This window comes from Mauremys mutica, chromosome 16 (genome assembly GCF_020497125.1).
Source record: "Mauremys mutica isolate MM-2020 ecotype Southern chromosome 16, ASM2049712v1, whole genome shotgun sequence".
Taxonomy (NCBI): Eukaryota; Metazoa; Chordata; order Testudines; family Geoemydidae; genus Mauremys; species Mauremys mutica.
In genome coordinates this window covers 11,110,299-11,125,424 of record NC_059087.1, presented here as the reverse complement: position 1 = coordinate 11,125,424, position 15,126 = coordinate 11,110,299, and the positions used below count along the sequence as shown (strand labels likewise).

The window sequence follows — 15,126 nt, the reverse complement described above, 5'->3', positions numbered from 1 at the left end:
ATATTCCCACTGAAATCATGTTTTACTTGCATGTCAGTGGGATGACTCACAGAGTAAAGCACTACTCAACATGAGTAAAGGTCACTGAATCAGCCTCCAAATAAACTGTCAATAAAAGTTAAATCAACTATTACAGTAATTTTAAAATACACCGCTACCTCGATATAACGCCACCCGATATAACACAAATTTGGATATAACGCAGTAAAGCAGTGCTCCGGGGGGCGGAGTTGCGCACTCTGGTGGATCAAAGCAAGTTCAATATAACACAGTTTCACCTATAACGCGGTAAGATTTTTTGGCTCCCAAGGACAGTGTTATATTGAGGTAGAGGCGTACCAATAAAAATGTACCATGGTTTTGAAATACTCTTGAGTTCCAGTGCATGAAATGGAAGGTCCCACACCTGCCTCCAAACCCCACTGAAGTCAATGGAAAGATTCTCATTGACTTCGATGGACTTTGGATCTTTGGATTAAGACAGACCCTCCTTTTCTGTCAATGTAGATGCTGAAAGAGTGAAAAGTGTCATCAAAAAGTCTGTTCATTGTTACATGTATATTCTGATTCAGGAATTAGTTCTTGCAGTGTCTTGGATAGCTTTATAACTAGTCACTGGATTTTTTCTTTAATTGTAAAACAACAGGTTAACACGCAATACTAAATGACTTTTCTTGCATGGTCTATACTGCTTTGTTTATGCAGCTCTAAAAAGAAGCATATTAACAAAAAAAAATAAAAGAAGAAAGAACAAAAACACTTTCAACTTGAGTCTCAGACACTACAGTCAAGTGCACTGTCAACGTGACAGATGCAAGCACCACATGAGCCACAGAAAAAGCTTTTGTGAGGCATGGGGGGAATCAGATTTAAGTCTGTAATGTACTGATCCTAATGCAAATACTTGTTAGTTGTGGTTTTGCTGAAATTAAACAGTTGGGCAGCTTTGAACTTGGACTGCAAATGCTAATGGAATGGGGTTCCCAAGATAGACATTATTTGTAGTGTAGAAGGGAGGATAATAGAAAATAGACATGGAGCTTTAAAAGTATCATTTTGGGGCAATGATTATTATTGTTTACTATATGTTTGTACAGGGCCTAGCACAATGGGGCCCAACCCAGTTTAGGCCTGTAGGCACTACAGCAATAACAAATCATCATTATCCCGGTTTGGGTGTCAAATACCCAACTGTCACGTTAGGAATGAATGACAATTCTGTGGATCTCGTAGGACACTCTCAGCTGTGTTTTAGTCCTCGCAAACCACTGAAAATATACATTGAACTAAGTGGGGGCAGGTAACATTGATTTGCACTCACATACTAGGGTGATGAGCTTAATCAAAAAAACTAAGATATATACATCACATTTTTGCAAGAGAAAAGACATAACATCCCAGTGCAAACTCACTACCAGTCTACCATTACAGAGCAATAAACTGCCACAGGCTCTGCCTTAAAAAAAGCAAACCTATTATTTTCCAAAAAATTCTCCTCCCCCTACACACACACATCTGATCACATATAAATATGCTAGGTATTATTCTTACTGCATTTCTGATTATAAGTTTATTACACCTTTAACCTGCCCTATAATATGATTTCCTCCTCACATGCACACATCCACTATTCTCGGGAACAGTTGTGGTTTAGCAGACAAAGCACAAGGTTAGATAATTAGGACCACAAGTTCCATTAACTTTTAATTGGACTTGAGCTTCTAACTAACATTGGTGCTTTGGAAATCCCCAGGGCTCTTCCACCAGTTCCTTGTATGATTTGGGCAAGTCATTAATATAGTCAAATACCACAGTGGTGACTGCGGTATAAGAACAGAATGTTTACACATTCAGTTTTACAAAGGGTTTGCTCTGTTCTTATTGAAGTCTATGCCAAACTCCCAGTAACTCTAGTGGTAACAAGTTCAGGCCTTTAATAAACACCAACCACAATATTTATTTATTATTATAATGATGAACAATAATCTTCTGCATAAACCCTACATTCATTGTTACCTGGCTTCTTCTAACACTGCCCCCATCACCCGGTGTTTTTCTTCATGTTTGATGTCTTCATTTATATCCGTGCCACCAAAGATGATCCCAAAAGGAATTCTACTACCTACAAAATGAAAATAACTATGAGACAGTCAGGCAGGAGAGCTACATGTAATCTAAGAAGATTAGGACTTGAAGAAAGTACTAGTGAATAGCGTTGGTGAACATGAGATGTTATTCCTACAACAGTGTATATCTCCAAGCTATGTTTCTACACTCATCAGCACAGTCCTTTGATGACACCTGGTTAAGCTTGAATTTTAATGGGATCGTGCAATACGTATACTCTATTCCACACACGCTAGTCTATTATCTACCTGTAATGTTTTCTTAGGCCCTGCCTATACTCAGCCAAAAGGCTGTTTCAATAAATAGTTGGTTGGAACAGCCTGAGCTTCCATACTCAGCTGCCTTCCAAGCATTTTACAAGCATTGGTTGAACCAGTTAGTTGCTACATTTGAGAAAAGGTCTTTAGCTGAGATAAGGCAGAATAGGTGACGTCTGCTATAGTTTCTCCCTAGAGAATTGAAGCTGCTCTGGATCAACCATTCTACTTAACTCTGTCCCATGATACAGCACTTGCTCGGGTTTACAGATTATCCAGAAGCAGCTTCTGCAAGGAACAATGTTTGGTCACTACATGAAATGTACTTCAGGAGTCCCAAAATGTGCTGGTGCAACAACAATTGTAAGAGTGCTGGGTGTGCCAACATGTTATTTTATTGGGGCTGCTGTGAATGAGGCCTTGTCAACACTCAAGTTTTTAGTCAGAGGTATAGCTACATCAATGTACTGCACTGGTGCAAAAACCTTTCATAGACATACTGCACCGGTGTAAACTGGGACTTGCACCAGTGTAAGGGTAGGGTGTCAAAGTTTACACCAGGACAACTACATCTGCGTTTCTACATTGATGCTAAAGCCTTAATGTGAATATGGCCTAAGATTACTTAGAGGGGGAAAATTGTGATAAAAATGAGATTCCATTCTAATAGCATTTGTTTATTTGGAACCAGACGATTTTTAGTACATAGCAAGTTACCAAAAAACTAATCAACATAGCAGACTGAGGATATTATCCTCGATTCCTTAAGAATTACAAGAGCACTGAAAACAAGTGGTCACTTTTAAACTTCATTAAGCTACAAATAACAACCTGATTGCTGCTAATTACAACACACATGCTTTTAAATTCCAGATAAATGAGATTACACTTTGGCAGAACAAACAAGTCTCTAGCAACACTGGAAGAGAGGGATGCAGTTATTAGATCTGTCATCTAAGCTACTGATTTTGTGGGTTTCACATGGAATTGTGAAGTTCTATAGGTCAGGGTCGAGGAACCTTTACCAACTGTCTATTGCCTGGTGTTTGCAGCTAGTCCTTTGGGGAAGAAGTCTGTCATTTTGTCTCTAAAGCACAATTGTGCTTCATAATTGATAACTCAAAATATTGCACATATAAAGATGCTTTAAAGATGACCGAAAAGGGATGACGATGTAGTGCCACTCCCCTACCACCCCTGCAAAAGGACTTTTATTTTCTCCTTTTTTTCACCTTTGGATGGTAGTGGTGTCAATGATTCAGCAGATGGCACTCTTTCCTCTGAACATTAGACCGATGTACAAACATGGCTTGGGAGCAACATGCTTCTGAAGACACCATCTTTTGGAGGAGAGATAACTAAGGCCCTAACTACTAATCGTTGTTAATATTTTATTACAGAACCTCATCCTGCAGCCTCTCTCATCTAAGTTATGGTTACAGGATCAGGATCAAAATATTCACATATGGCACTACGCTGGTAAATGTTTTTTCAATTATGACAAGTTTTTATTATTATGAAAAATACAGGGAATAGATGTTACTGTTAACATGCCAATTACTAAATTTCTGAAACCAATTATTGCATCTCCTCCACATTCTGTTTTTCCCCCACTTCAAACACTCCGTAATCTCTTCTAGATTTGTCAGTTCAATCATCCTGGTAATCATATTACTGTACCTTTTTTTTGTGTGTGGATTTCCATTTTATTTTTCAATATAATTCTGTTTGCTGTTGCAGCTGTTTCTAGGAACAGTGGGATTGTGATTTATTTAGATTAGTAAGATTTTCTCTAAGTACTTAGCATGAACTGAACTTGGCTTCCATCAAAATCAGTATTGGTGTAAAGTTAGGCCAAACATTGAGCACTTTTGAAAATCCAACCTTATGTTCACTCCTCTACCTAACATAGCATGTAAAATCAGTCTTAACCTCTTTCATCAGCCTTTCCTGTAACCATTTGGTCTTGTCACAGAATAAAAATCACAATACACAGATTAACAGACATTATTATTTATTTGTATTCCAGAGTTCCCAGTCTGAATAGGGTTCCATTGTGACAGACACTGTACAAATGCATACTAACAGTAATAAATTAAACTTTGAAACTCCTAGTACCAGAAAGATAGAGACTTTGGGGCCCTGAAAACTAATGTTATTTCCTGGTCTGTTGAAAGTAATCCATTATCTACATTTGACCCAATGTATAGACTCGGATGATCTGAAAATGAGCTCTAGAATTGGACTGTATTTGCAATTTCAGCTGCTGACACTGTCTGTAATTCTGGAAGCCAGTGTTGCTAGCATGTCATTAATGGCAGACTAAAATTTTGTTCTACTTGGCCAGTTACAATAGAAGATTTTATTGTCAGCTAACATGCTGTCTCCTGCAGTTTAGCTGGCATGACTGACAACTCAAAGTTATTTCATGTCTAGAAAACATGATTCATTTTTCAACAGAAAATCAAATTAGCCTCTCTCTTTTCTTCTGTTTGACCTCTGCTATACTTAGCCAAGCTATTATCATCCTCTGAAAGAGCACATTTGTTGAAAGTATCTTAATGTTACTGTAATGCTCTTATCTTACTGGAGTAAAAGTATTTAATTATAAAACACATTGTGTCCTTTAAAAGTACAGTTACTTAGTTCTCTCTGCTCTGGATCAAGTCTCCCACAGAGAAACATTTTCAATGTTTATTAACATTTGTAGAAATGGATAAACTGAATAACTATATTATATATGGGTTTATGCACATTTTCCATTTGTAGCTATTTGTATTCATTCCTGCTTTCTTTCAGTCTCTTTCTTTTAAGGGTTATTTTTACTGCTAAATTGAAAGAGGATTACCTTGCAGAAGTCTGCCTCCTTTATAAAGATGAATAGCCAGAGCTGCTTCAAACTTCTCTGCAGAGATTAGATTTGCTATTTCAGATGGGTTCTCGTAGCCAAAAGCATCCTTAAGACTGCATATGTGACCCACAGCTTCTAGATGATCCCTTCATCACAAAAACAATAGAACAAATGGAAGATGATGAATATTAATATGCTGCAGACTTGCCATTATGTTAAATAGCTTAATAAAAACATATTTTGCTTAAAAACTTTTATCCCCTAGATTCACCCTCCTTATGCAACCTGGGTTGGAAAATACTCTCTCATGAAAACCCCTTTCTGATATCTCTGTGTCCTTCTGATTTTTATTCAACAGGGTGTGTGCTGCCAGCAATAGGATCTGCATCCCCTCACATGGCCCAATCTTCCAAGGTACTGAGAACCATCAGCTCCCTTTGAAATCAATGAAAGTTGAAAACATTCAGCACATTGCAGGATCTGGCTCTGTGAACCTGATCCAATGTCCTTCAAATCACTGGAAAGACTCCCTTTGATTGCTGTATGTGTTGGATCAGGCCCTCAGTGAACTGAATCCAGGGGGCCTTGTGAAAGAAAATATAAAAGCATCCAGTTAATTAATCCCATTAACAAAACTACCAAACCATCACCACCAAAAAAAAAAGTGCAACGTAAAACTTTGTTCAGTGCAAAAGGATTTTAGGCTCAAGCAGAGGACTAAAAATTGTATTCCCCAGCCTCCTGCTAACACATTATTTGACCTTGGACTTCATTTCTCTTTGCTTCAGTTTACTCATCTGTAAAATGGGGTTAGTTCTCTATAATTGAGCCATTTATTTAAAAAATTGTTATTTAACATGTTTTCATGAACATACCAAAAATTAACGCAACTGAGATTTTAAAATATCAAGACAATATTATTTTTTATTGTTGGCTTTCAAGATGGTAATGATATCCATTTTGCACAACATAATCTAACAATATTCTTCACATTAAAGCCCTGATACAAAGACTGTTAAAGTCAATGGAAAAACTTCCACCGATTACAATGGGTTTTGGATCAGCAATCTACTTACTACCAGTGAGATTTTACATCCCCCTACTGAAATTGAGATCAGTTGACGGTTGTGCCATTGTCATTAGCCAGTGGAGGAACATGCCTGTATTTTGATAGAAACTTGCATATTGTGTCAGTAAAATGTATATAAAATAACTTCAAATATGAAATGTTTACATTTCCAGCATCATAAAAAGAACACTACATTTTTGTGGTCATTAGATATTGCTCCAGTTGGTTCATTTCTCATCTACATATTAATTATTCTGGCGTTAAAATCCGTGACTTCAATAGCTTCTTGAATATTATTCTTTTTCCTTTCTCTGTCGCTTCACAGCCTCTCAAAGAATGTAATTATCTGTCCTGGGGAAGTTAGTTATCAGTGCAGAAATTGCTGCTAAAAATGCTATAAAACGTCTTGAGGCTCTGGAAAGACTATTAGCACTATAACAGACAGAGCCTTATTGGCACAACATATGGTACTATATTTCTCCATTATACTGAATAGGAATTCATTTTACTTTGGATTTCACCATTTGAAATAAAACTAATAAATTAGAGTAAGCATTAATAAATAATAAAATACAACCAAATTGTAAGGCCTTTATTCACATTGTTGAGCAATTATTCACATGAGCAGTCCCATGTACTTTAGTTGGGGTGTTTACCAATGTATGGGGTTTAAAATTTGGCCCTAATTAAATAATAATGAACTGCAAACCCCACAGCTGTAGAAATGCATTCTCTCAGGCAGGCAGGCAAGCAATCGGGGTGCTCATGCAAACATTTCACAAGTTCTCATGTGCTCATTAACTTGTCTAAAAGAATTTTTTTTCCCTTCAGTATTCCAATTAGCATACATCACTATCATGTACAAGCAATATGTTTGCATGTTACAGTTAATTTGAAAATAACTCCCTAACACCACACTCCAAGGACTTCAGAACCCAAGAAACTCAGCTAGAAATTCTGAGCTGACGCAGTCTTGTCTAACTACAGGAGGTGATCATATTTCCATTTGTCTTCAATTACCACAGCTCCAAATCACGTCGCTATTTTTTATCATTTCAGAAATTATGATGCAAACAAATACTCCAAAGTAATTTGGGTCACTCATGAAACTGTTCCTGGGTGTTGCTCAAATCAATGTTACTCTTTATATTTTGATCCCCTCTACATAACAAACTATCTGCTGAGGGACCCAGATGCAACATACTAAGGCCCTGACACTCATAGACTTTAAGGTCAGATGGTACCATTATGATCGTTCTAGCACAACGCAGGCCACAGAATCTCACCCACCCACTCCATAACAAACCCCTAACCTATGTCTGAGTTAGTGAAGTCCTCAAATCATGGTTTAAAGACCTAAAGGTGCCGAGAATCCTCCAGCAAGTGACCCGTGCCCCACGCTGCAGAGGAAGGCAAAAAACCTCCAGGGCCTCTACCAATCTGCCCTGGAGGAAAATTCCTTCCCGATCCCAAATATGGTGATCAGCTAAACCCTGAGCATGTGGGCAAGAATCACCAGCCAGCACCCAGGAAAGAATTCTCTGTAGTAACTCAGATCCCACCCCATCTAACATCCCATCACAGACCACTGGGCATACTTACCTGCTGATAATCAAAGATCAATTAATTGCCAAAATTAGGCTATCCTAACACTTTTCTATCCTCTGTCGATATGTGGGACTTTATGGTGTTATAACTGGTGTTTAGTGCAATTAAAAAAGCTTGGTCTAATCTACCCTATAGAGTTGCTATGTGCCCAGGTTCATCCTTTTTTCAAGGTAGCTGTCCCTTGAAATCTGTACGGGTGCTCAGTGCACACTACCATCTGTCCAATTTTATGGGCTCAGGATCATCCTGGATGTCCTGGGAGGGGGGGTTGTACCTCAGAGGTGGCAAGCCCACCTCTCAGGCAAGATTGAACCATGGTTTAATCATGTCAAGAAACTGTGACTGGTTCCCTAATATTTTAGTTTTTGTAGTGTAGAAGTAGGATTGATTTGACTTGCCTTTCCCATGAGTTCCGAGCAGTGTATGTGTTGTAAAGAGCAACACTCAAGCCAGATGAGAAAGGTGTCGAAAGGAGAGCTCTCTGCAGTTCCTGGCCCTGAACCAAGCTGATGGCTACCCAGATGACAAATTTCCCTACTCCAGCTCTAGCTGTTACATATGGGGACAGTGGGATCAATGGCAAAACCTGCCAACAGAGGTGACCCTGACAGATGCAAATCAAAGCAGAACAATGGTGGTCTCAATGGTAAATGGAAGGGGAGACTTCCTTGCAGTGTTCTAAAAGATGGCTATTTATGAAGGACACTCTTAAGGAAGCAGAGCCTTGAGTTGCCACTATTGAGGTCCTGGATATGTCTAGAGGTGGGATAAAAAGCTGCACTTCCTCGATGACTGGTTGTTCAGGGGCATGTAAAGGATAATATACAATTTAGGAAGTTAAAATGAATACTTTGAAAATTCTTTACAATCCCTAATCCTGAAAACATTTATACACATGCCATTGAGTTCAATGTAACCACTCACTCTCATGCTTCAGGTTAAGCACATGCATAAATATCTGTGGGATCAGGGTGTTAAATAGGATTTATCTAAAGTATTAGAATTTGCAGAGTGCAATTTTCGTCCTCCACGAAAGGCTTATTTTCGCTCAGGGAATGAAGAGTACAACTTCCTGTACACTTGAACACGCACCACCACTTCAAGGAGGATGGGGCGAGGATGCTTTGGAGACTATTTTTCAAGGTTTTTATTTTGTTCTGTTTTGAAAGCTCGCAGTCTGTGAAGTCACAGATGGCCCTGGATCAGGCCAAGGCATATATACACTACTGATATATTTTGTTTTCTCATCTGATAAAAATTGTGTATTTAAATTGTTTTGCCAATTCATAAACAAACACTTTTGGAATAAAAATAAATGCGTTCTCTGCTCTCTGTAAAGCGAACACACGTGACAGTGTTGAGCCTTGCAAGAAATACTGAATTTTGAGGTAGTGTTTTCTCTATTATTTCCTTGTAGAATGTGGGTAAATTTCCAAAGGAAATCTGCATTACTGACATTCTTTACTTCAGGCCAGATTTTGCCATCCTTACTTATGCTGAGTAACACATTACTCCATGAACGGCCCAACTGAATTCAGTGCCACAACGTGTGGAGTAAAGTGCTTCTTCACTGGAGTTTGGGTCTCAGAATCTGGCAGTCGCCTGTTTCATTGGAGAGAAGTCAAATCAGAGGAATTGTGAATTGTCCACTACTCAGGCTGAAACAGATCATTTGTTATGGTCCAGTTGAATAATAACTTGGAGGCACAGCTTCAGCTGCATCACTTACAGACTCCAGAATTAAATAATCCAGTATTTAGAGAAACACTGTGAACTCTGGATTCACTTTATTGGATTTTGTTCTCTGTCTGTGGGCTTCAGTTACTTTCATATTTTATCATCTAGTATTTTTGGTAATAAAATTTGGATGCTGATTATTCAACATAGTGCTGGGCATCTGGGACTCCTGCATTCCAGCTTTGGCTCAGCCCCTGATTTACTGTCTGGCAGTAAGTAAATCCCTTCACTCTTGTATAGGCCCAATTCTTCTCCTTTTAATTCTAAGGTGAACTTCAGGTACTCAGCACATTTCAAAATCAAGCTGTACGTCTCAGCTTCTTAATCTCTGGGAATAGGGAGAATACGCACCCACCACACCCACATAAGTGTTGTGAAAAGGCAAAGCAAGAGAAGTCTTTAATGCTGTGGCATACTGTAGATCTATACTGTGTTAGTAATACTGCTGGTAATATAAAATTAAAATGTGCAGTTCTTTTCTGACGTGTGCCCTATTCACACTTTAATGAAGGACTTACATAGGAAAGCAATTTTTGTGTAACATGGCTACAAAAACCCAGGTGATGTTTTATGATCCATTTCATACATTCTTTCCTACTCTTATTGATTACTCCTGGGGGAATTTTGCACCTCTGCACATGCACAGAATTTATGCCCCCTGCAGATTTTTTTGCTTCCCCACAGAAAAATGACTTTCTGATGGGGAAGCCATGGGAAGCCACAAGAGCGGTTACATGCGTCGTCCCCCCCTCCCCCGCAGTATGTTTCAGATGCCCAAGGCAGCCGGCAGAGAAGTAAATCACTGTGGGGCAGGGGGCAGAACTGGGGAAGACCCAGCTTGTGGCTCCTACCCTGCGCAGGACTCAGCTGCTAGTCCCTAATGGGCTAGAGAGAATGGGACTTCCTCTTCCTCTGCATGGCATCTGGGGATGGGTCAGACCAACCCCCAGATTTCTCCCCCAGCTGCAGGAAGCTCTGCAAATTCCTTCCCTCTCCCCCCAGCCGCACACCCACTTCCTGCACCCATTGCTCCTAAGCTACAGGAGGAGGAATCCCTGTACAGGGAGCTGCCCCCCCATGAATCCAGACCCCCTCATACCTAGACCCTCCTGCTGAGCTCCACTCCCCCTGCACCTGGATCCCCACCCCACTGAGCCCCACTCCCCCAGCATCTGGACCACCACACCCAGCCATCCCCCCACTGAGCTCTGTTCCCTCACACCCAGACCCCTGCCGAGCCTCAACCACCTTCACCTGGACCCCTTGCAAAGTCCCATTACTGTTGCACCCACAACTCCCCCTCCCCCCCAACAATCACCTGTGCATCCAGATCCTCCTCCACACACTTGGATCCCCCCACACTAAGACCCTTCACACTTGGATCCTGCCTTGCTGAGCCTGCCTGCCCGCACCTGGCACAGAGGGGCAGGACCCTGGGGTGTTTCTGGGGCAGGCCAGTCCTGGCGTTGTCAGGGTTGAGTGCAGCCTCACTGCGGAGTCCATGTCTGGGCAGGGAGCTGCACAGTGATCTCCCACCTCTGTGCAGCCAGGAGCCTGTGCTCCCCAATGTCGTGCTGGAGCCTCCAAATTTATTTGACAAATAACATTTGCAGAATTTTTATTTTTTTGGTGCAGAACGCCCTCAGGAGTATATTGATTGCTGCTTCTGGTTTGTCCCAGCTAGCAATCTGAAAAATGCAACACCAACACCCCCACCTGAGTCCAGAGTTCATGGTACTTCATGCACTGCAAGTTTGTTTTGTGGTTCCAAACTGATTGGGATTCCAAGGTTTCCTGTGAGTTAAAATAGTCTGTGGTTCTTACATGCTGTAGCTTGCATCGCCTGTGTTGCGTTTTGCACTATATCCACTCCTCTTCTTCGCTCCCCACCTCTGAAAAAACCCACTTTCTTTTATATTCTCATTTTGAATGGGGGTGTACTGTACAATAAGTTATGGGGATAGAGTGACTGCTGTCCAGGAACTTCTTTTTCTGTGTTTGTACAGTACCTAACACAACCAGGTCCTGGTCTATGATTAGGGCTCCTAGGTGTTACAGTAATAATAACGCCCCTTTTTAAAATACATTTCATACTACTACATTGATTCTCTTCCACAAAGCCTCGGTCAGCAGACTGGTTTCCAAAGCTGCTGCTGCGTGTAGAGGTCCTAATCTTAAACCTACTGAAGTCAATGAAATAATTTCTACTTCAGCTGGTATTTGGATCAGGTCTGTATGCCTGAGCCTCAGAGGTAGTGACCAACCGCAATTCCCAGTAAAGTCTATGGAAGCTGTAGGTATTTAAATTACAACTTTGAGAGGCTGTCACTGTGAAACCAAATCTGTCCTCTTATAACCTTTTTTGGTTTGAAACTGCCTTATCAGTGACCTCTCCCTTACAAAAAGAACGAGGCACCTTTATTTGCACACTATACACTATTCTTGTGAGTGTAACAAACTGTAAGGATGGCCAGCAGTTTACAATTACTCCTGTACACCTTCAACCATTCACTTAATTCATTCATACTTATTTAATCAACATCAATTTTTCTTTAATTTCTCCCTGCTTTGGACATCTCTTTCCAAACAGCAGGGGTGGAGGGAATTAACAGATGATTTGTGCTGGCTTGAAATGAGTACACCCCAACAGATTCATAGATTCTAGGACTGGAAGGGACCTCGAGATCCATTGTGGAGTGGGACTTTCAAAACTGCATTCGTGAGGGGCAATTACTCTGCTTCTAGGGCCCGAAGTTAGTAGTTTTCTCTCTAGAAGTAGAGCTGAACCCAGTGAAGTTTCACTCTGCTTGTCAACAGGTTCAGCTGTGTAAATCCTTTTGGAATGCAGCACTCATCACTTGCTGGGACTGTAAATGTTGGAATGCGAGGCCTCAGGAGTGGAAGATGAATGGGGAATACCTGTGTTCTGCAGGTTTCAGAGGGGTAAGCCATGTTAGTCTGTATCAGCAAAAACAATGAAGAGTCCAAACATGAAACCTAACTAGTTTTATACTTTTAATCATAATGCTCTTTTCTTACACATTTTATAGAAAAGTAAAACTACAAGGTAAACAGTAGCATCAGCTATGTGTATTTGTACAGTGCCATTAGTCCAAAGATTTCAGAGTACTTTATATTCATTAATGAAGCTTCACACTGCTTATAGGAAGTATGTACTAGGACTTGTCTACATGGGGAAACTGACCAGAATAGTTATTGCACTTTAAATTCACATCCTATCTTATCTTGGGTAAGTTCTTTGTGTAGACAAGCCCTTTGCAATCTGATTTTACAAGTGGATAAACAGAGGCACACAGGGTGGTTACCTGACATCACACAATGTAGAAGAGCTAGGGAAAAAATGTAAGAATCCTGATTCCCAGTTCCCTGCTCAGACACAGATAAAAATATTCCTTTTCTGGAAAGGAATCTTTTTAGAAGCTCTATGTAGCACCCACCTTATTAACCTGACATGCCTCAAGTCTCCCTGATTTAGAGGTTGCGATGCTTCTTTTGTGACTTATTTTGAGGTTGTGTTTATAGTCTCAACCTCTTCGAATGAAGGAATTTTTCAGGGCCTGAAAGAAGCCCTGATAGGAAAATACATTATGCTGCACCCACTCTTCACATGGCTGTCCCTATGGAAGTGGACGGGGAGGGGGGGGGGGAAGGTTTACACACAAAGGAATTCACCCACTTCTTTTAGAATGGGAAACAGAGACAGGCAGCGTGCTCTCTTGCCCATGTGGATAAAAGGGAGGCCAGGCACAAGGGAGATGACAGCTCCCCCTTGCCCTGGTGGGGAGGCAGGGACAACACGGGGAGGGGTATCCCCCTTGTCTCTGTGGATGAGGAAACAGGCATAGGGTGCCCCCATTTTTCCTATGCAAGGGGGAAAGGCAGACGTGGGAAAATCCTCCTTAAGAATGGAGAAGACAAATCCCAGGGCATCCTCCCCTTGCCCCTGTGAACGTGGGGAAGAGAAGAAAAGCGGGTCCAGGGGAGCCCCCGGCCCCTGTGAACGGGGGAGGGAGCGGCGGAGGGAGGCAGGTCCAGGGGAGCCCCCGGCCCCTGTGAACGGGGGAGGCAGCGGCGGAGGGAGGCAGGTCCCGGGGAGCCCGTAGCCCTGTGAACGGGGGAGGGAGCAGCGGAGGGAGGCAGGTCCCGGGGAGCCCCCGGCCCCCGTGAACGGGGGAGGGAGCAGCGGAGGGAGGCAGGTCCCGGGGAGCCCCCGGCCCCCGTGAACGGGGGAGGGAGCAGCGGAGGGAGGCAGGTCCCGGGGAGCCCCCGGCCCCCGTGAACGGGGGAGGGAGCAGCGGAGGGAGGCAGGTCCCGGGGAGCCCGTAGCCCTATGAACGGGGGAGGGAGCAGCGGAGGGAGGCAGGTCCCGGGGAGCCCCCGGCCCCCGTGAACGGGGGAGGGAGCGGCGGAGGGAGGCAGGTCCCGGGGAGCCCGTAGCCCTGTGAACCGGGGAGGGAGCAGCGGAGGGAGGCAGGTCCCGGGGAGCCCCCGGCCCCCGTGAACGGGGGAGGGAGGCGGCGGAGGGAGGCGGAGCCCCCGGCCCCCGTGAACGGGGAGGGAGCGGCGGAGGGAGGCGGGCCCAGGTGAGCCCGTAGCCCCGTGAACGGGGGAGGGAGCAGCGGAGGGAGGCAGGTCCCGGGGAGCCCCCGGCCCCCGTGAACGTGGGGAAGAGAAGAAAGGCGGGTCCCGGGGAGCCCCCGCGAACGGAGCCGGCACTTACCGTATCCTGCCCGCGGTGGTAGCGTTCCCCGTCTGGGCCCGGAGACAGGCCAGCAGGAGCAGCCTCATCGCGGCGCGTCCCACCGGGCCCGGCGGCAGCTACGGGCAGCTCCCCAGCAGGGCCAGGGCAGGGAGCCACCCTGGGGCCGCGGCCATCGCTCCGCAGCCGGCACCCGGGGCAGCGTTACCGGCCGGCGGCTGCCGCTGCCTGCGGTCCGGCCCCACAACGGCACCCCGGCCGCAGGAGCCCGGCGTTAGAGTTCCGCCTCCCCGGAGCGGGACGGGGAGACCCTCCCGCCTGCTCCCTACGGCGGGGCGGGGGCAAACAGACACTCCCAGTCCCTCGCCACCTTCCACTAGCCACGGACACCAGTGACACCTCACACAGGGCTCCAGCCCTAAGTGTGGGGCCAAGCCCTATTCTGAGTGGATCGGGCCCACCCAGGAGCGAGAGAGACAGACCTGAGGGGGGCGGACTCGTCTTTAAACTCCCCAACACTGATCTAGCCTGTCAGGCCAGTAAAGTCAGAGAGAGAGAGAGACTCCCCCCGCCCCTGCAGATTCAGGTCTCACAAAGCCAGAGTGTTGCTTCACTTGCACCACTTTTACACTGGTTTCAGAGTAGCAGCCGTGTTAGTGTCCTGTAGTAGGTGGCTTCTGGGTACTCTTCTGGCTCTGTCAATCTGTTTTTTCACTTCAGCAGGTGGGTATTGTAGGTTTAAGAATGCTTGATAGAG

The 15,126-nt window shown here is 43.7% G+C and overlaps 1 protein-coding gene across 1 annotated transcript in view; it reads right to left on the bottom strand.

Annotated features, from left to right (window-relative positions):
* Positions 1–14,616, bottom strand: part of GLT1D1 (glycosyltransferase 1 domain containing 1) — a 93,384-nt gene extending 78,768 nt beyond the window's left edge. Inside the window, exons 1-3 of the mRNA XM_044990215.1 lie at positions 14,391–14,616; positions 5,233–5,381; positions 2,017–2,122 (exon numbers count right to left, since the gene is read on the bottom strand). Coding sequence (XP_044846150.1) covers positions 2,017–2,122; positions 5,233–5,381; positions 14,391–14,458 — 323 coding nt within the window. The 5' untranslated portion in view covers positions 14,459–14,616. The remainder of the gene's footprint in view (positions 1–2,016; positions 2,123–5,232; positions 5,382–14,390) is intronic.
* Between the last annotated feature and the right edge of the window lie 510 nt (positions 14,617–15,126).